The sequence below is a fragment of the Xiphophorus hellerii genome, chromosome 19 (assembly GCF_003331165.1).
Source record: "Xiphophorus hellerii strain 12219 chromosome 19, Xiphophorus_hellerii-4.1, whole genome shotgun sequence".
Lineage (NCBI taxonomy): Eukaryota > Metazoa > Chordata > Actinopteri > Cyprinodontiformes > Poeciliidae > Xiphophorus > Xiphophorus hellerii.
In genome coordinates, this window is record NC_045690.1 from 14,302,300 (window position 1) to 14,323,168 (window position 20,869).

Here is a 20,869-nt window from a genome sequence, read left to right on the forward strand (position 1 = left end):
CAGCCCATTTTCTACCCATGTGGGCCCTATATTTAAATGTTGACCAGGGAGTCTCTACTAATTCTAATCTTTCTACTCAAGCAATCCAAACGAAATATTTTTTGAGGCCAAAAACACATTTGAATGTCACAAAATCCCCCAATGAATACTCTGCTTTTTTCCAATAAATAAATCATAAATATCAGTCCTGCATCTCAAACTTAGATCATGATATGCATGAATCTTCGGGAGGAAATATCGAGGTTAAAACATTCATTAAGCATATTCCCCAAATCCACTGCTTCCATGTCCGAGCACGCTCGCACACAGAGCCGTGTCTGTGCAGAAGTGGATCCACAGAGCTGAGCTTCAGTGTAGTATCAGACCCAGGAGAGCTGCTTTACAGGCCGAGGAAGCAGCTCGCTCGTTTAATTACTGCCGATCAGGAGCGTCAGAGTGGGAAAACCAGCCGAAGTGGGAAGTGGGTTGAAACGGGCGTCCGGGGTTTGGAGCGAGCTCAGAGCCGATGGATCCAAAAGAAGATATGAAACTTTGCTTCCTTCCACTTGTTTATCAGACAGCCCAGAAGTTTTTGTAAAATATGCATGCGGTTTAAAAAGAATAAAGTGAAAATCCTGATTAATGTTGGCTTTGTAGGTAATAAAGTATATGTAATTATGAGTATCGGGTCAGAATCTGATGCTTATTAGAAATCCAGCCTTGTATGAGGGTCACAAACAGTTCAAACAAGATATGGCAAATTCTGATGTAAATTTTCAAGACTAAATAAATTAATAAAAATATGTAAGAATAAAACGGAGCTCTGGGTTTTGGGAGATCTGCAAAGAACTGAACCTAATGTCTCTTTAAAAGGTAAATCACATAAATTAATGATCTGTTATAAATGGGACATTTTATTAGGGAAAGAATATTGAATCATCATGTAATTGGCTTTTAAACAACAAATACCAACACGTCTACTTCTGTTGTTTAGAGGAGGAATCTGGCAGACTTTAAGAAGGTTTTGTAGCTGATTAACAGAAATAAATCTAAAAATTATTCATTTTCATAATGATAATGCATCTATCCACTGTGCTGAGAATATACTAGCTTTGTTTTTTAGATCAACTCAGTGACATTGCGTCAAACAGTGATGATTATGACCCCAGTGTGGATTTATTTTAGAAACTGGAAAGACGCTGCTTGAGAAAGTTTCGTCCTACAGAACTGATCTGAGATCTGCTTCACAAGACTGTTGGGACCCGAGGGACGACGAATATTGTTTTCTATTAGTGAATTCCTCAAAACATTTACATTTTTTCTTGTTCATAATTTAATCGGTTTTTTTTTATCTCTACTGGATTTTTTTTATAAAATAAAGCAAATGACTGACCAATCCACATTTGTCTGGATGTTAGTGCCTTGAAAAACTCATGGTATACCTTGAAATTTTTCAGAATTTATCACAAAGCTTCTAACAAAAATCTAAATTTATATGTTGTCTGCCTCTTACCCCCAAAATAAAAAAAAATGTCCTAATTTATTTTGGTTGAGGCACAGATTTTTATAGAGAATTATTCCCTCTGGGTTTGGATTCGGTGCAGCTGGAAGGATTTTTGCTCTTACCTTTTTAAGTTCAAACAGTTGTTATGTGTAACCATGGTAACATGGTGGGTTTTCTATAACCAAGACCAAAGCTTTTGAGGAAGAAACTGGCTTTTGCAGGTAATCCATGGGGTACAGCTGTTTATGTGAATTGTTGTGAGAAATGCACTCACTGTTTTGCAAATATTGATGATTCAAGAAATGCGCCAAAGCAACTGAGACATATTGGATGCTTAAGTTTTAGGAAGATAAAGAGGGAAAACTTTTATGCTTTCCATGCTGGTCTTTAATAATCAGGCTGGATGGACTTTCCACTGTCAAACTTATGTTATTTCCTAAAATATATCACCTTAACCAGTCTTATTTTCATTATTTTTAAACTGTATTTAATATTACAGTAAACTTGGGACAGCCTTCTCGTGATAGAGGACAGAATAAAAGTCTAGACCTTTTCTCCAGCTGACCGCCATCCTCATGTCCCTGAACCCAAACGCTTTCACCACAACAATGTTTTGTGGCCCCACTGTGGGACTTTGCCTGGGGCTTCCCACCGGCCCTCAGTGTATTTTGAATGAGCACGACCTCCCCACGGACCCCCGACAAGCTTCTTCACCCCGGTCACAGAGGGCTCCGCCTGGGGCCAGCCCACCAGTCGGACCCTGTCGCCTCTTCCAGACATCCAGGGGAACGGAGCGTGCTCCCCCAGGACAGAGAACACACCCTGCTACACACACACTGTCTGTGGGACTCCAGAGGATAAAAGGCTTCTGTAGAGGGGAACATGGAAGGAGATTAAAGTGATATTTCATTGCTTTTTCTTTGATGGTGACAAAACTGAAGTGTTTGAAAGATTCATGTGAGCAAATTAGGACAATCATGTTTCTTTTGAGTGAATTCGTGGTTGCAGACATGAAAAGATCACGACCTTAAAAAAAAACCCTTCATATTTATTTATTTTTCGGGCTATAAAAATGCAGCTGGGCGGTCCGACAGCATGGCTGATTAGCCCCTAATAGATGTTTCATGGCCTGAGGTCTAAGCTGCTTAATAAATATGTCCACATAAGTTTATTTCCTGCTAATGGCTCAGTCAGCATGGCATCCATTACCGACTGTGATCCAATTTAACAGAGCCAAACCAGAGTTAAGGAATTTCTCGGCTGCCAATTTCCCAATGAAATCGATCCATGATCAGTCTGCGGCGCCCAAACGGGCTGTGGCTGGTGGCCAGGTGGAGATGAAGTGTCCGCCTCAGGGTGGAAGATTTTAAAATGTTTGGTCTCACAGGAGCAACACTGTGAGTTAGCAAAAGATGGTTTTGTGAGCTGCAAGAAATAATTAATTTTAACTGCTGATGCTTGAAATAACATGAAGACTGAAAAACGTTTTAAATTCCTTCAAGGGTTCTGAAAACCCAACATCAATTTACAGAAAATAATAAATAAAATTTCCAAGGTCGTCATCCTCCAAAAAGGTGAACCTCTGTAAGTGTGTTTTTGATATGTAATAAGCTTTCTTTCAGGACTGTTCTGTATTTAGTTCCACCCATCTTTCCATTGACGCTGTTGTCCTCGTCTCTGCAAAGGAAAATAAGCATCTTCACATCATCATGCTGCCTCTACCATGTTTTGCAGTGGATTTGGTGTGTTCAGGGTAAGATTTCCTCCAAACTTTCTTTGCATCCAGAATATTCAATATGGTCTTGTCTGACCAGAGAATCTTCCTCCACTTGTTCCGCCACAAGGATTGTGGCAAAAACCTAAACAGGACACCCAATGATATTTTTCTTGCCATTGAGCCATTCACATTGTTATCAGGACAGAAGGCTCACCCTCTCTTTCCCCCAAAAAAACCTTTGTGCTGCTAATAATCTGCATGAAAGCCCTCAGATATTCTGCAGTGGACATTCTGAAGAGCGAAGTTGACCCTCCATCTGAAGGATCAGCAGCAGAGAAAGGGTTCTAGCTTTTCTAAGTTCCATTTTACTGCTGCTTCTTCACACTGGAAGAAAAAAAAACCTGAAATTAAATGTGTGTGTATATTTTATCATGTCTGCTATCGTCTGGTGAAAATTGCAGGTAGCTGAGTGTTTAACATTCTCTTGTCAAGCGTCCTCCTGCTGGGACAATAAATGCCTGTCCAGTTTTGCTCACAGCGGCGGCTGCAGATTACAAACAGCAGGAGCACGCTGGAGTCTGAACACAAAACCGATAAGGACGCCCGTCTCTGTGCTGCTATTGCTTTGGCTGGCTTCTCCTCTGCTCCAGCAACCCGCTGCTTTCTAATATTTACACACAACTCGAAAGGCAAATGTAGCGTAACTTCAGCCACACACTGCACCCACACCTGGAACCTGTGTGCACATTTCTCTGTGTTGCTTTGACAAAGAAAAAGAAGGAAAATGAGAACTAAAATTATAGTGCAAACAGTGAAATTTCATTGCATCTTTTTATCCAGGAGTTTGCAGGGAAGGAGGTGTGGATGATTACAACTGTTGGAAAGTTGTTTTTTTTTTGGAGGGCTGGAAGGTGGCTGGAATAAAATGTGTGTGTGTGTTACCTGGCTGAGGAGCGGGAGGAGGGTGAAATGCAGATTTATTGTTGAAGCTGTGACAATTGGAGAGCCGGAGAATGCAGCAATACGACGCAGGAGGCCACTGACACAGCACATTATTCACATGTGCAAGACAAAGAGCCGCGTACGATTTACATTAAAGCTCAATGAAAAGAAAAATTACTTCTCTGGAACTTTTTACATCACATTCTGAGTCTTAACAGGCACCAGAATGTCAAAAATATATGTTGGCTCAGCTCCTCTCAGTAAGTTTAATATCTTGAAATATGACATGATTTATCGATTTAGTGTGTCAGTTTGGTTTCTCACCATCTGCTGCTTTATAACAGCCTTCAGCTCAATTCTTAAACTTGTTTTTGACTATTTCATGGCAACAAAAACCATAGGAAGAGTATAATTTTATTTGTTTTCAGATGTGTTTGCAACCTATTTCATCAGCACTCAAATTCACTGTGTTCTCTGTCCAGCTCTGTTGTGGTCCCATCACAGAATTTCAATCTGACAAGTGCCTGGACTTTAAATAGGCCTTTACAAAAACCCTGATTCTTACTGACTGTGTTGTAGATTTGCAGCAATGTTGCAAACAATTTCCATAATAATGAAAGGGGTATAAACTGTGCATAAAATCTTAATCCACTGAGTGAAAGGAGGACACACTGGTGATGATCAATGCATTTGATTAGCAACTTGGTTTTGATTTTAAACCAAGAGATATTCATGAGATTACATCCACCTCGAACATTCCAACAGTTCTTTGTCTTAAAGTTTTGGACCCCCACCACCACAGCAAACACTGACAATTGTCACAAACACAGAAACCCAGCGTTTGAGGAAACTGCTATTGAGTTCTGGCCTGGGGAGGGTCGGCTTCCATATCATGAGAGCAGCGGTTAGTCGACTGCTGCGAGGCTCAGGACAGCAGAGGACGCTCAGGTAAGACCCCCACAATGAATTAGCCGGGCCCTTCTTCCTCTTTTCCATCCCTGCCCCTCCCCCCCCGCCCTGCAACATCAATTTACTGTCATTATGTACTGCTGCCCCCTGCTGTGGGCCCACGGCTGTGACGCCCCTGAGGTCAAAGTGTGGGAGGGGGCTGGAGAGGCTCTTTACTCCTGAGGAGGCTGCAACAATCAATAGCTAGCCACCAGGCGCTGCCTGGTGGCTCTAATTTTTAATCAGCACCTCTGCAGGACATAACACCTTTCAAGGATTTGGGTGTCAAATAGGGCTCTTACAGCCAGGCTGTTTAATGTGTACTACTACTGTTAATGAGCTACAGAGCGCAATATAAAAGCTTTCAATGTGCAGAAAATCAGTGAAATATCACAGAAATTCCAAGAAAATGAGTTATGCTGCTTATAAAGATGAATTCCATCAGAAATTGAAAAATAACTGATAAATTAGTGTAGCAGTGGCTGAAATTACAAAAATATTAGTTTAAGTTCCTCTTTATTTCAACAACTGTGGCTTCACTCCGGCACAGACAAACATTTTTCAGAGTATTACTACATAAAAAAACAGCTCAGTGTTTAAGAAGCAGCAGAAACAGAAAGAAAAAGGAGGAGGAGTGTAGAAACAGATGAACATTTAGGAGTCAACTTTCTTCCTTCCTCTGGTCTGCCGGGCAAGTCCAGGCGAAGTCTGGGTTGCCATGTCCACCAGTTTGGATTTCTTGACGCCCTTTTGAGCTCTGGGAGCAGCTTTGGAACTTTCCTCTTTTCCATTGACCTCTGCAAGAGGAAAATCAGCTCCATCATTCACTGAACAGGATCGACTCAACCAGCAGTAAAAAGCCATGAACAATACACGTAGCTGATCAATAGCAATATATATTACGATAAATACGTGAGCAATATCAACAGATAATATTTCTGAACTCCAAACCAGAATCCAACAGAATTCTGGGAGATGTAGGCAGAGGAAAGGATTTTTCTGCACAACCAGTTAAGCAAGGTTGGTGGCATCAACAAACTCACTCACTCTTTGATTACCTAGCAACAACCTGTTGAGCAACGTGCACAGCAGCAGTTTCATGTTTTTGCCACTGTGCCTCATAACTTCTTAATTATAAAAACAACAACGAGACGTAAAACAAGAGAATGAGTAAAACAACTTCAGAGGAAATTTTAGTTGAAACAGAAAAAAGTCATGTCACCAGTTTGGTTGTATTTCAGACATTTAAAACAAAAACTAGTCAATAATTATCAATATCGACTGATATGAAAACCTTATACCGTGACATATCTGCCAGCCCTACATGTATGTTGTTGGAATCTCACCTTTGTCGTTTGAGGACTTTCTTTTCTTGACAGAACTTCCTTCAGCACCGTTCTTCTCCGTTTTGTCTGCAGTTTTCTTCCTCTTGGTCATCTTTTAAAGTCAGAAATTAAAATAATAAAATGTGATCTGTTCTTTAGCTTATTCAGAATGTTCATCTTTTACTTTATTGTGTCAAAATTGTCATTGTTGAAGAAAAATGTTAATCAGTATGTCTTCTACTGTGTAATTGCACTGCTACAAATCTATACTTCTTTTTTCTGGCCATTAAAATACCAGAAACATCTCCAGTTTAAGTCTCACGGTTCAGAGAGCAACATCAATGTGGTCCAGGTAAAGAGCTGCAGCTCCAGTTGAGGGCTTAAAGAAGAACCGCTGATAGTCTCAGTCAGAGACCAACGTCCCACCACCCGTTTCTCTCCATCACTCCTCCTCCCCTTTATCTACTGCTGCATTTTGATGCCTAATGATGGCCACGCGGCGCCCGCTGAGGTGAACAGATTGGCAGGATAATTACATACAATAACCAGCGCAGAGACCCGGCAACCTTTTGGCTGGAAACGCTGGTCCCTGGTGGTATCTTCCATATGCACAAAGAGCAAACGTGGCACAGAAACAAAGAGCACAGAACAATGGCAGCGGCATAAAAAAAATAAATAAAAAAAAACGGTGGAAAAAAGAAAATGGATCAGGATGAGTTTTATGCGACTCCAAGGAACTGATTTAAAATGCAAACGGCTATAAAACTGATTATGAACCGATTTCTGAAAGTCTCAGAAGGGGTGTATGTGGGTGTGTGTGTGTGTGCGCTGACCTTGGCAGGAGGTGTTGTCACTCTGCTGACAGGTGTGAACTCCAGCTGGCCGTCATCTTTCGCCTGGATGCTCTTCAGCCCGTTCTGCAGGATGGATCGCAGCTTCTTGTACGGAGGTGTGTCTTTGTAGCCTAGAGACTTCACTTCCTCCATGAACTTCTGGATCTCATCTAGAACATGAGCACACCTGCATCAGCTTCAATTTTATTTATATATATATATATATATATATATATATATATATATATATATATATATATAAATGAGATGAGGTCTATCATGTTCAGAGAAATGTTGTTTTATTATGATAGCTGAAGTTCAGGGAAACAGAAGGAAGAACATCAAATGTTTCTGCCTTAAAGAGGAGGAGACAGCCAACACAAAAACAACCAATCACACCAATTTCCTGTCTTAATAAAACAAGTGACCTAAAATTACAACTGTTGTTGCATTTTAGCACCTGGTTGCCTTTTAAAGCTGGAATAAAGAGTTAACCTTCAGTTTTCTTCTCACCCGTTTTTTCTTGAGGGGGGAAACACTTGGACAGAAAATCAGAGACGTCTTCCTGACTCCTGAGAGGGGAAAACATTTTTAGGATATTTGGAGAAAGCCAAGCGATTCCAGCTGCAGCCCGGATTTTGCTCCAAGTCCCACCTGATCTTGGAGTCTCTGACGTATAGCGGGTCCTGCAGCCGGTCCTCCCAGGGGAGCCGACCACAGAGCCACTGGACCATGCAGAAACTGAGGATCTGCAGGTCGCTGCGCCTGGAGGGAGCTGCAGCCAAAAAAAATAAAATAACAGAGCAAGTTCAATCACACCAGGAACAGCTGAAAGGAATACGATAAGTCCACCCTGATATAATAAGACACTGTTTAAATCCACTTATTTACTTTGTTTTCCCATCATGAGATCAATATTAATCTAATTCCAGAGCATCTTCCTACTTTAACACACAGGCTTGGACATATCACCCCTTCACTCACCACATCACTGATCCATAAAAGTAATAACACTGCGCAAGCCATTTTTTATGTTATTAACACTACTGAGCATACAACACCGTTGAGGTTCCTTACCAAGATTAACAGCGAAATAATTAAATTTTACTGCGTGAAAGAAAAGGCTAATCTAAAAACATTGGATCAACCAGATTGTGTCACTTGAACCTACATGCTCCTTTGTGGGCGTCGATGCTGGTGAACTCGATGGTTCCATCGTGACATTTCTTCGGGTCTTCTTTGTACTCCTTGAGGACGCCGTCAGGTGCGTACCTGTAAGCCAGTCCGTAATCGACCAGGTAAACCTGCAAGACGGCACACTTTCATTTACACACCTCATAGACCCAGGGGTGCAGTCAGACGTTAAGAAGAAGCTGAAGAAGACTTAGTGTATTGCATGATGAGATAGTGCTGTACAATTTCCTCCAGGCTGGCCAAACAGTCAAATTACAACAGAAGAAACAGAGACAGGAAAATTTTTAATGAGACATTTTATTAAGTCCTGATGAACCTATGTTAATTCTTAGCTACAATTAACATAGGCTCCTCAAAATGTGGCAGTAACAAAAAAATTTAAAAAAAAAGGTTGATAACTATACTTACCTTTCAACTGTGCATAAAACTTTTTATTCCACTAATGTCGGAAAAACACAATTTCACAATTGTAATTTTTCCATTAAATAACCGTAATTAAAATCACATGTGAATAAGTTTGTTCACATAAGTCATTTAAAAAAAACATGCCACGCCATCATCCTCCAACTACTTCCTGCCGTCTTCTTCTTCATGATTTGTGCCAGTGGCGACATCCAGTTGTTGATCATGTTACTTGTGAGATGTGCAAAACACTATTTTCAATGCAGTTTTGGAAAATAAATACATTTCGATACGACCAAAAAAAGACCACCTCATCCTGGCGGCAAAACTTTTCTTCAAAACACAGGAGTTTTTTTGAGATTGGTGTATTTCCATTAGGCAAATTTATTTTTGAAAAGTCCAATTGAGCAATTGTATGGTGAATGGAAACACAGGTACAGTCATGCAGGAAGTAGCTAAAAGACTGGAACAGTTAAGTTTTAGACGTAGGGTCAGAAAATTTTCAAATTCTGACCCCAGTGAGGTAATCCTGTGGTCAGTTCTCAAAAAACAAGATGAGAAACTGAAATCAAAAAACTGGAAAAAAAACAAAAACCTTTGGTGACAAAAATGCATCAATATCTGTCTGTTAAAAAGCAGAAAGAAGAGATGACTCCATCTTCTTCAGAGATCAACATAAATATCAGCGGACATCAGAAACTTTGAGTCCATTTGGGTTTTAATAAAGAAGCTGTGTGAAAACCCTGCAGCTCAGAAAAGAGAGCTTTAAGAGCATTAAAAAAAATCTAAAAACAGCCACTCTACATGATGCTGAAATCCCGCAGGGCTGATTTTTAAATTGTCATTTATAAATAGCTCTTTAATAACAACACCACTGATACATTATTAATCTCCAAATTAAATATTTGCCCCCACCCCCACCTTGTTTGCTGGAAAAATCTCAAAGCTGCTTCCTTTTAATCTCACACACACACATGCTCTGCAGGCTTTAATTGAGTCTAATGAAGCAGTTTGAGTGTATAACAAAAAAAAAAAAAAAACGCATACACACACATAAACACAATCATCTCTGTGGTCACAGAAAACATTGATTCTCAACAACAAAGAAAATTTCTGATCTTGAACCCACAGTGTGCTGGTTTCACTGGTACTGACCTGGTTGGGATCTTTGTGACTCAGAAGCAGGTTTGATGCTTTGATGTCGGCGTGCACATACTCGTGCTCGTGGATGAACTCCAGAGTGTCCAGCTAAACAGAGAAACAGGAAGGATGAGGAGATGATGAGAGCTGCATGAACCTGAATTTCAGTGTTTTGAACTAGAATTTCCTTCACAAGCAGTCATTCACTACAGTGGTGAATAACTGGGTGATTTGGTTCACCACAGAGACCTTTAAATTTTAAATTCCTCCTTGGGTGCTGGTTGGCTAGGTCTCCAAGCTACAGTTCTAAGATATTTCTCCTAGAGTTTTCTTCTAGCATATTACGCATATTAATCTTCCCTTTTTGATCTGAATTTCAAGCGGGAAATTTTGCTGTCAGTGTTTTCTGTGTTCTCCATGTTGCTAGCAATGATCCCTAATTTTGATGTTCTAGACATAACGTCATCGTTATTCAGCAATTTTTGACAGTTGCTTTGCTGCTATTTTTTGTATACTTTTTATAAATTGCAAATTTATAAAAACTAAACATTTAGTTAAATAATAATAATTTAAATTCAGAATTTATTAAAAAAAAATATATATATATATAAAAATTTATCGTTTTTATAAATTTAAAATTTATAAAAACTACATAGTTTCTTGGAAATACCTCAGATGTTTGGCATTTATTCAGAGCTCAGTAGAAGTTGCAAAAGGAAAATGAAAGAACTGGAATGACTGATGACCCACCAGGCGAAGACCGAGCTGCAGGACTAGTTTTCTAGGGAATTTCTTTCCGCATTCCTCAAACTTCTTCTGCAGGTCAGTCCCGAGCCTGTCGATCACCATGAAGCGGTACCTGAAAAAAAAACCAAAAAAAACAGACACACGGATGAAAAACCCAACAGAAACATCATTCTTACTTTTGAAACAAGTAGACTGATGCGTGAAATGTTGAAATGTGATCTAATCGACCAGTATCTGCTTATCTGTTGTGTTTTGCTTCAATTTAATATATATACATAAACCTTTAGCTAAGTTTAGTTGCATTGAATGTGCTTCCTCAACAAACCCAATAGAAGTTAAATCCTTTCATCAGTTATTTTATAAAGAAACATTTGATATTCAAGCCCAAAAAGTAACCTAGGATTATTACAGTCATACTGTAAAACATAAAAAATGATCCTCAGCTCACCTTTTGTCCCCTTTGTTATGCAGACCTGAGCCCCAGTACCTGGGAACTCCCACATGTTTCAGCTTCTGAGCCTTCAACCAGTTCTGAACTGCATAACAAGAGGAAACAATTAAATTAGAGATGGTCTGGTTGCTCGAACTTCCAAAGAAACTATGATTTATTAGAGTAGGAACGCCATGAGATTACAGTTCTGTGTGTTGCAAGGTGTGTGTGTGAGTGAAGGGTGTTTGTCCAGAGTGGCTGGGAGTTAATCTGCTGCTGGGACAAATATTTACCAACAACGTGAGAGTCCCACATGAATAAAAGATGAGTCTTTGCTTCCTTAGTAATATAGCAGTTAATTGTCAGGGGAGATTGACATTTGGATTGTTATTATATAAAATGCAGAGCGGTGGCCTGGGGGCCAGGAGAGCTCCGCCCTCCCCTCCCTCAGAGGAACCCTCTGCAGCAACACACTGGTTTTAATTAAGAAAGTTGCCTTTGTTTTATTTGCTTGGCCTGCTGCAGACATGCTATGTGTTCTGATCACAGGGTTAGCTCTGGGAGCTGATGGATGATGATAGTGATGATGATGATGATGGGACTCACTGAGATCCGGCTTGGCAGCTCTCATGTAAAAATGCAGCTCAGAGAAGAGCGGTCCGTTTTCACTCGGCTCCTGCGGACACAACAACCACTGCCAGAGTTAGTCCACATATTTATCCAATAAAGAAAAAAAAGGAGGATGTCCTAATTCATTAAAATTTTACTGATGAGAAAAATCAACTTAAGCCACAGGGATATAGTCCTGTATGAGCTGAATGGACCCACAGTTTGTGTTGGAGGGGACAGTTTCCTTAAATGTACTCATTTTATATCCAATTGGCAGCAGGATTCAGTTCATACATTTGGAAGTAATGAAACTGCCAATTATTAATCTGTGTGTTTTATGGATGGAGAATTAAACAATGGAGGAAAGTCTGGAAAACGCTCAAATGAAATTCCATACTTTTTCAGAGTACAGAACTAAATTTACCCTTTTACTTCAGCTCTCTCTAAAGAGTACAAATCATAACAGATGCTGCTTGCATTTCCTCTACTTATCAACAAAACCATAAGATACTAGAACTTCTAAACTTGGAGCAGTAATTCATCCTCACCCTGGCATTTCACTCTTTTCCAGCTATAGACCATGGCTTTAGGCTCTGAGCTGCTAATCTCTATGCAAGCTGCTTGTCACTTGCAGCAAATTCCTCTACTTCTTTCTGAAGGTTCTGGAGTGTTTGAAATGAAGACAATATGGAAGAAATTCTTACCTTCAGTCTGTGACAAAGTGCAACACATCGTTTTAATTTTGACCAGCAATCTAAACCAAATTTAACTGGTTGTATAGCAACCAAATGCCATATGGTAAGGGATCCAAAGCCCACACAAGAGGATCATGTTTCTGAGTTTTTTTCCGAAAAAACTACAAATGACTAATGGTTGGGCTAACATCCATGCATCCACATGCATTGTCAATATGAAAAGTACACAATTTCCCCTGATTTTGAAGTTTTAGCTATCATCCCAACCTTCCTCTATTGGTTTATTTTATTTTAGTCTCTATGTGGATAAAATTTTACTGGCAGGTTCAGAAATACCCTAAGGTCACATTTTTCAAACAGAGGGACCGCTGTGTTGGTGGATGAGAGACGATGAGACATGCAGACCATGGCGAGGAAATCATCTGTTGATAAAACTATCTTTTTCCAACTTTTAGCTCAAATTCGATCATTCTAATGTTTGTTAAACACCTAAAATTAGGTAATTTCTCAGGCAGAATTTTGATTTATCAACTGTAGCTCTCAGGAGTGCACCAATTGCAGTTTTCTGGCCGGTGGCCAATTACCAATCTTTAGTTCAGATTTTTGTTTATACTGATTTTTTTTGTCTGAAATAATGATGATACAGCAAGAAAGGCACTGAGTTGGCAACAGTGGGCGACCATTGTTAACTCCAAATGTGCAGACATCACCTGGTAGGCAGGTCTGTCAGTTAAACCTCTCTCACAGCAGAGCACAAAAGGACAGTGGTTGATTTTTAGACCTTTGTCGAGTTAAATAAGATCGATGGATAAGATCAGCTTCTCTTGCATCGGCTGATCACCGACATCACAAAACTAAGGAAATCAGGGCCGATTTATTGTGCACCTCCAATAGATTTCACTCTGTTGCAGTTAATAAGGCAGACAGTCTGGTTTTACTACAAATCACTTCTGCTGAAGTGAAAATGTTTTTCTGTACTCCCTCCAGATAAAAGATATACTACTCCTCATTCAAGATTTTTCCAAACAGAAAACAAAACAACCTAATGATGTTTTTTTTACTATTTCAGAGGAAGTATCTCTGTTCATGTCATACAAAAATGTTGAGGGCGTTTGAACAATGCAACCGTAATCTGTCTCACCACTTTGATGACATAGGGAGCATCTGGTCCAACGGGTTTGTCAGAGTTTTGATCAGCTGGTGAAAAACAGAGTGAATGTCAGGAGTTGGTGACGCTCATATAAAAAAACCTACGCATGAATATACCTTTTATACAATCCTATTTACATGTTTAAAATCAAACAAGCCCAGATAAAAAGCAAGTAGATGCTGGGGGATTCATACCCAAGTATAAGAGACCAAAGCCCCCCTTGCCGATTGGAGCTCCCAGCTTCCAGGACTTCTTTCCAGTATCTGTCAGGACTTCTCCAGGTGGGAACTCCTCTGCCAGCTTCCGCTTAGCAGGAGCTCTTCCTTTCCCCACTGCCTTAGCTTTAGGAGGCATCGGAAACGGATGGTCAGCACTGTAAGAGATAATTCCAGATTTAAAGAATGAAGTTCCAATAGTTGGGCTCACAGACTGCAGCTTGCTACTGAATACTTAAAAGCTTTATTGATGGAGAAACTGGAACATATATGCCCATAAAAATACTTTCAAAAATGATACACAAGCTTAATTTTTAAATCAGAAATTGTGACATTTATATTCTAATACAGCAGAAAGGATGAGTGATGACAGAGTTTGAAAGTTTCAACCTCAACCATCAATAAGGCAGCTTGGATATCTTAAAACTGATACATTGTTAAAGTAGTTTGGTGGCAACTTAATGTCTCTAGATTCAAATAATAGAACTGTCAAGTTGCTTGTAGGGTTCACTCAATAAAAAAAACATTAATAATAAAGGTTCTAAAAATATAATGCAATATAATGTAATTTGTGAAGATGTAGCTGTGAACTTAAATAAAAATCCTAAATAATACAAATGGAGGATGACATATTCATTGGATGTTTATGGTGCTTTGGTTGTGGAAAACCGGAGAACAACTGGATCAAATTCCTAGTTTTAGCACTGACTTTGGTGCAAAATCACGAAAAGAAAAACCGGCCTAAGCTTGAGTATCACTAATGCTTTGGCTGGATATCATCTTAACAATGCCATTCACAGATTTTCAACCATGATTAATCTGCACAACTGAGAAGAGCACTGGAAGGAAGACGAGGCAGTACGAGTGTCTGCTAACATTTCTATCTCTGCGACCAAACAACTTTGTTATGTTTATATCAGTCACACGGTCGAATTGGGAGTCAGGCATTCTGACTGATGGATTTAAACGGAATATCTGGGTGAAGTCGCGGCTGATGAGTCGTTACAATGCAGTACAAACCAAACCAAGTCCACTCGGTGCAGATTTCCACACTGGGGAACAAGTGATGGTCAAACCCGGATATAAACAGTGATGTCATCACGTAAACTAAGACAGTTCCGAGAAGTTTAGGAGTCGAACCCCGAACCTGAAACCCACTAAATGATGTCATTTCTCTACCAAGCCATCGGTTTCTGTTTATAGTGTATATGAACCTCTGTGTAACCACACAAATGGCTTTAATGCTACCTGTGAGCCGCAGTGGTAGCCAAATAAAACAGAAACAAACATCGGTTAGCATCGTGCTAACTGCGCAGACTCACTACAACTGCTCCGTTTAAAAATCAAAAGTCTTATGTATATGTCACCCATTGAAACACCGATTGACGAGGATTAAAATAACAATACACACCCTCGATGTGTTCTTTATAGTTGATTGCTGGCTAAAATTGTTCGAAGACAGACAAGCAGCAAAACTACCGCTCAGGAAGTGGCGTCACGGCGCTTAAGCTTTGTATTGGTCCAACACTACGCGTAACGGTCAGAGCGTAAAGGTGCATTCAGGAAACAAAAGCACCTCGGAAAATCTGTATTCAGACTGAAAAGATACACCTTAGTCATCAGAAAGAACCGAAGACGCATTTTATTTAAGAGTTTAAATTAATATAGACGTAACTTATATACATGATAAATGAAGATTAACATGATCCACCGAATAAAACCTACAACATATAATGCATATTTTAATAATTTCCCCCCATACATACTAAGACATTAAGTTTTTTTTTCTTTAAAATATCCAGTTTCTTGAAGTTATTGAACTATAATTCTGCCTGGAATGTCCTACATCAAAACCACTTTGGATGCAGCAATACTACCGACGAAGAGCGACTTCATGTGGTAAATTGATTGATAGGATGCTTAAATACAATTTGTATAAAACTTAGAAAATATAGCTGCATTCCCAATCCTAAAATGACAAATTGTCAACCAAGAAAACAACAAAATAAACCGATTTATAACTTGAGTTCAAGGTTCGTAAAGTTAATCTAAAATGTAGAAATATACAATTTATTTTTTCGTTGAAAACCCTACTTTTTAAATAAATTGGAATTTGTAAATTAGTGCATGCCTTGTTCCCCATGAGCCCCATAGTGGAGGACAGATTATTTGGGGCCAGTTTTGCAGCCGAATGGCCTATCTTTTCGTCAACTAGTCAGCCATGAGTTATACTCCTCTGTAAGTATTCAAGAGTCAAATGTGAATCCACTTAGCTGACGGCTTAAGCTTAGTTGAAAACGTGTTATTTTACGGGATAGTCAAAGATTTTGTATGAAGTTCATTTTAAAATAAAATAACAGAGACTAACATGTTTTATGGATTTACTTCATTTGAAAGAACACGTGATTCTGATACCTTGGGCCATTTACTGAAATTACCATATTTTTTTCAAATTCCTTTCCTTGTTCAAATTAACCTCTTTAGTTCATGTTTCCCTTAGTATTTGATGCCGTCTACAATAAAATATAGAACACAAGGATACTACTGAAGCAGTAAAAGATGAGAAATGGCTACCATCAGAGCACGCAATTCTGAGATCAGAGGAGTTTTAGTTCAGTGTTGTTCTTTGTGGAAAATCAAAAGACATCATCAGTGTGTGTGATGCTTTTCTCATAATGAAATGGGGAAAAAATCCTTCACCTTTGCAGCCCGTCTCCTGAATGTTGTTGCGAATTCTGCATTTAAATAGCAATGTAAATGTTGCAAGTCTTATGTGTTTTGAATGTGTCATTTGATACAAACATATTGAATATCACCTGCAACCTGGAGCACAACTCATGAATAAGATATTGGTTCTTCAGTGCATTGTTTCCAGGTGCCATCTAGCAGGGCGAGCAGCTGGAAGTGGGCCCCTGTTTCTTCCCCTTCCTCTTTTAAATCAGGAAAACTTCACTTTCCTTTCCCACATCTTGGTCTCGTACATTGACTGAGCTAAACTGACTACACGTTTTTTTTGTTTGGTTTTTTTTTACCCATCTTGCTGTGATGACGCGCTGCAGTGATAGTGGGGAGGACTGCATAGAGAATCCAGACAGAAACCAGAAAAAGAGAAAGAATGTGTCGTTCCCTCCTGATGAACAGATAGTGTCCGGCTTTGCAGAGGATGCAGGCAGAACAGGTGAGCTGCTGTTTAACTACACATTTAGTTGAATTACAGTTGCAGGCGGACTGAACAGATGATTACTGTGTACTTTGTTGCAATTAAAGGACACTCAGTTTACTAAAAAAGTAGCCATGAAGTGTGGTAATAGTTCTGTGAAGCTACCTGGTCAAAGAGGGAGAAGTAGCCATGAGATAAGACAAACAGTACTGATCAGCTGTGATCTTTCCACATATGTGAATTTCTTAGAAAGACAAAATTTGAATTTGCAAGATGAAGCCATGACTTGATCTAGTAGGAATTATGCACACATTGGTTTTATAGCAGTGACATGTGAAGCAATTTAAGTGGAAGAACTTAATGCATAATTTCAAAAAAACAAGGCCCGAGTATTTAGCTCTGTGGAACCCCAGTGGAGGGCGAAAACAGTGAGGTTTTCATTTAAGTTGAACTTTGTACAAGTATTTTATGGCAGAACCTATAAATGTTTCTTTTTGGCTCATTTGAGTTATTTTAGATGACTTGAGATATATAAAAAACCCCGATTTTTTTATTGTTTTAGATGATAGCTGTATCACCCTAATGGATGTAATTGGAGCTTATCAGCAGAGCTGCAGTAAACACCAGGTCCAACCCAGAGAGAGCATCCTCCAGCAACTCCAGGTGTGTTGCATAATGTCTTTTGTGTAAATGTTTGCATTAATGAAACTGTGAGTATTCAAAATGAACTCCAATGTAAAGCCCATGCAACAAAAGCTAATTCCATCCTCAATCTTCAATAATATTTAAAAGGGAGAGTACCAATCAAACACTGCTAATCAAATGCATTGATTCACTCATCCTCATCAAAGCGAGCATCCCTATCAAAAAATGAGTTTTGTCAATTTGCTGTACGGAGCATACAGATTTATACCCAGGTTGACAGACATTCTTTTAAGATAACCTGTTTTTCAAAAGTAACCAAGGGAGCAGAATCTGGTCACTGTCTTGTAAATGTGTAAAAGCTCCAGAAGCTCATATGTGTCTTCCACAACATGATCTTATTGACATTTGGTAATATTTGATGGCGTGATGGTGGCCATGAAGCTCAACAGCCTTCACCATATAGCGGCTTTTGATGTTCATTGTCAGAGACAAAGCTTCGGAGTGAAATATTGGTTTAACGAAAATGTACATTTGCTTCCGAGCAGCATCAGCAACTTTGCACATAAAATAACTGCAACATGCAACGACATTACAGTTCTCCAAAAACAGATCAATAAGAACACTATAACCCAGCACAAGTCAAGGCTGTCACAGCCAAATGTAGGCTACAGCTTTGATTAAAACTAAAAGGATTTTAAGATTCACAGAGGTAGAGAAACACTTTACAGGCAAGTCGAGTATGAATATATGTTGTTGCATAATGTAAATGATTTGGTTCTAGCAGAGTGAGTCAGATTAGTTTACAAACATTTTCATAATGTGAAAAATCTGTTTCTTTGGACTTAATATAAAAGAGAAAATTCTAAACCTTACTTTTTATAAGAAAATACTCATTTCCATACAAAGTAAGTGCATTGCTAAGTTTACTCCATTTAGTTTAGTATGTCTGGGTGTTGAAAAACAAAAAAAGGATAAAAAAAATTGCATTATAGTCTATTTTGCTTGTGTTGGTCAGGATTCTGAGAGTAGTGTTTAGCTGCAGCTATATAATTGTTTTGTTGTTGTTTGTTTTCTTATGGAAACCAATAGAGGCATCCTTACAATAATTTTACATACAGAAAATCAATGCATATAGTAGACTTTCGAAAAATGTGATGAAGATTCAGAACTGACCGCAGAGAGTTTAAATTCCTCTTGGTTTGAACACCAAAGAAGCTAAAGAGTGTTACTTATGTCTGAGTTTATCCAAACTTTTGATGTTGGATAAGCAGGAGACGAAGGATGTGTATAGTCCTTTGAAGATCCTGATTATTTCATGAAAAAGTGGAGTGGTTACCTGGGCAAAAATAACATTTCTAATGGAGTTTTTAAAGAAACTTTAAAATGTCCTTTTATTGACAAAAGGAGAATTTGCGGTTTCAGTCTTTTTATCATCTCCATCACTTGAAGTTGATTTATACCAGATGAAGATTTAATTAATCTCAGAATGTGGGATCCCAAATGCCATAGTTTCCCGTTTCCATAGTGTGCAGGAGATTTTTTTTTGCTTGTGTAAACTCAGTTTCACTCTCTCTCTTTACTAATATTCTTTATTCATATACGCAACACTCTTTTTCCCTCCAGTTTCTTGAGACATTCTTTGCCATTTATTATTCATTTTATGTACATATTCACTTTATTCTAACCTACCATGTTAAATCACTGCTCTCCACCTCTCCACTGCTGCATAAATTTTACTGAAGATCAAGGGGAATTATTTGTGGGAAATTAGAGCCGTAGCCATGCTAACATTAGGCATACAGAGGCCGAGGTGCTAATGAACCCTGCTGCATTGAAAACAAATGTAGGTGGTCTTCCTGAAACAGTAAAAATATGTATGTTTAAACATTCACAAAGAGGGGAGATATTTAGACCTAAAAAAAGGCTAGCATGTGAATGAATCTGTAATAAGACGATGCAAATCGAAAAGAAGAACGCCTAAAGAGCAAATTTATTAAATTAGGTCTTTTAAGGCGTGCGGCGATCCCCCGGAGGATCAGCGCTGAAGACTATTTAAAGCTTTTTAAGAACCCACAAGGCCCTCTGCACTTCTTTGAAATGCTGTAAGTGGATAAAACAGTGCTGCTGCTGGTGACATCTTTATAAGAGTGGTAAACAATATTAGGTTAGAGCCAGAGGGGGTGGAGGCCGCCCCGCTTTGACTCTGATTTCACTGTGTGAACTCGAGTGCCGGTCTCTGTGATTAAAAAAGTAATTAGGCCGATCAAACCGGCTCTAAACGACGGCTTCTGAATGAAGAAGGAGCTTAACGGAGGAATGTTTTAAACACTTCAGGAGCTGCTTCAATTACAACAGTAAAGGTCAGAGTTTCTGCAATAACTCCAGATCACTTCTGAAAACAGAAACTTCTCTAAAGTCTCACAGAAAAAGTTTGTGAATTCCCACTTTGCACATTTGTAATAAAACTTATCAGTTAAGAATGCTGATGGGTTTAACCGATGGAAGCCAAGATGCTGAAAAGTTAGAGAAGAAAAATTAATATGTGGGTTCCTTGTAATAATCACAATAATCCATCCACCCACCACTGCAAATTCAAGTTTTTGTAAGATTTATCTGAAACCCTCAAACCTAAAGGCCTGACCTTTCTGTAAAAAATCAAATCAAGCTCACTTTAGACTTAGTTTGTCATCAGAAGAACAATATGTCATGTTCAGTTTTTTTTAATGTTTTGCTATTTTGTTGTAGATCATTAGTCAAGATAAAATCTTCCCTCCCAGAGATTAATGCTTGATGTTAAGCGGTGCATCAGTTGGAGTATTTTTCCCTTTCTTTTTAAAAACACACAATTTTGAATTGGTGCTGGACAAAAAGGAAAACAAAACACGTTTACCTCAGTTTAGCACTGATACCCTTACTCTTTTCTTTTACCCCGTCTGTAAAGCCTCTTTGGTGAGCATTTTGAGCTGGACTAAAAGCGCTGATGGCTGCATTGCTTATCACAGTTATGATAGTTTCCCAACGGTAGTCACCTATCTGGAATGTAAGATTGGAACAAAGAGTTTTTCAATATGGAACAGATGGGGGATTTGAAGACTGTTTGTGTTTTTAGTTTTGTTTGTGCCAAAACAATCCAAATCTACAATATCTACTCTTAAAATTTGCTCACAGAGCCCTTCTTCCACCAAGAATTGGGCATGTTGTTGTTCTGGCACTGGACACTTAACGCTTGCTCTG

At 39.0% G+C, this 20,869-nt stretch overlaps 2 protein-coding genes across 3 annotated transcripts in view; one reads left to right on the forward strand and one right to left on the reverse strand.

Moving 5' to 3' along the window:
- Positions 1 to 5,589: 5,589 nt before the first annotated feature.
- vrk1 (VRK serine/threonine kinase 1) lies at positions 5,590 to 15,367 on the reverse strand. Of its 2 annotated transcripts, none has more exons than XM_032548050.1 (13): positions 15,242 to 15,367; positions 13,810 to 13,988; positions 13,607 to 13,662; positions 11,768 to 11,837; positions 11,180 to 11,267; positions 10,735 to 10,843; positions 10,000 to 10,092; positions 8,420 to 8,552; positions 7,903 to 8,023; positions 7,762 to 7,820; positions 7,249 to 7,418; positions 6,437 to 6,527; positions 5,590 to 5,887 (listed from the first exon to the last, which is right to left on the reverse strand). In XM_032548050.1, the coding sequence occupies exons 2-13, from the start codon at positions 13,967 to 13,969 to the stop codon at positions 5,745 to 5,747; spliced, it is 1,293 nt and encodes a 430-aa protein (XP_032403941.1). In that variant the 5' UTR covers positions 13,970 to 13,988; positions 15,242 to 15,367; the 3' UTR covers positions 5,590 to 5,744. The 2 variants fall into 2 exon arrangements, with proteins under 2 accessions (XP_032403941.1, XP_032403942.1); XM_032548051.1 differs by lacking the exon at positions 15,242 to 15,367 and adding an exon at positions 14,851 to 14,892.
- A 1,349-nt stretch (positions 15,368 to 16,716) lies between these two features.
- LOC116708554 (protein phosphatase 1 regulatory subunit 37) overlaps positions 16,717 to 20,869 on the forward strand; it is a 41,481-nt gene continuing 37,328 nt past the window's right edge. Inside the window, exons 1-2 of the mRNA XM_032546430.1 lie at positions 16,717 to 17,008; positions 17,553 to 17,653. Of these exons, the coding sequence (XP_032402321.1) occupies positions 16,876 to 17,008; positions 17,553 to 17,653 (234 nt within the window). The 5' untranslated portion in view covers positions 16,717 to 16,875. The remainder of the gene's footprint in view (positions 17,009 to 17,552; positions 17,654 to 20,869) is intronic.

Coding starts and splice junctions, on each gene's coding strand:
- vrk1 (XM_032548050.1), bottom strand. CDS start 13,969: ATGCCTCCTAAAGCTAAGGCAGTGGGGAAAGGAAGAGCTCCTGCTAAG. Junction 7,419..7,761: donor CCCCCCTCAAGAAAAAACGG/GTGAGAAGAAAA, acceptor CTCATGTTCTAG/ATGAGATCCAGAAGTTCATG. Junction 6,528..7,248: donor TGACAACACCTCCTGCCAAG/GTCAGCGCACAC, acceptor TGACTTTAAAAG/ATGACCAAGAGGAAGAAAAC.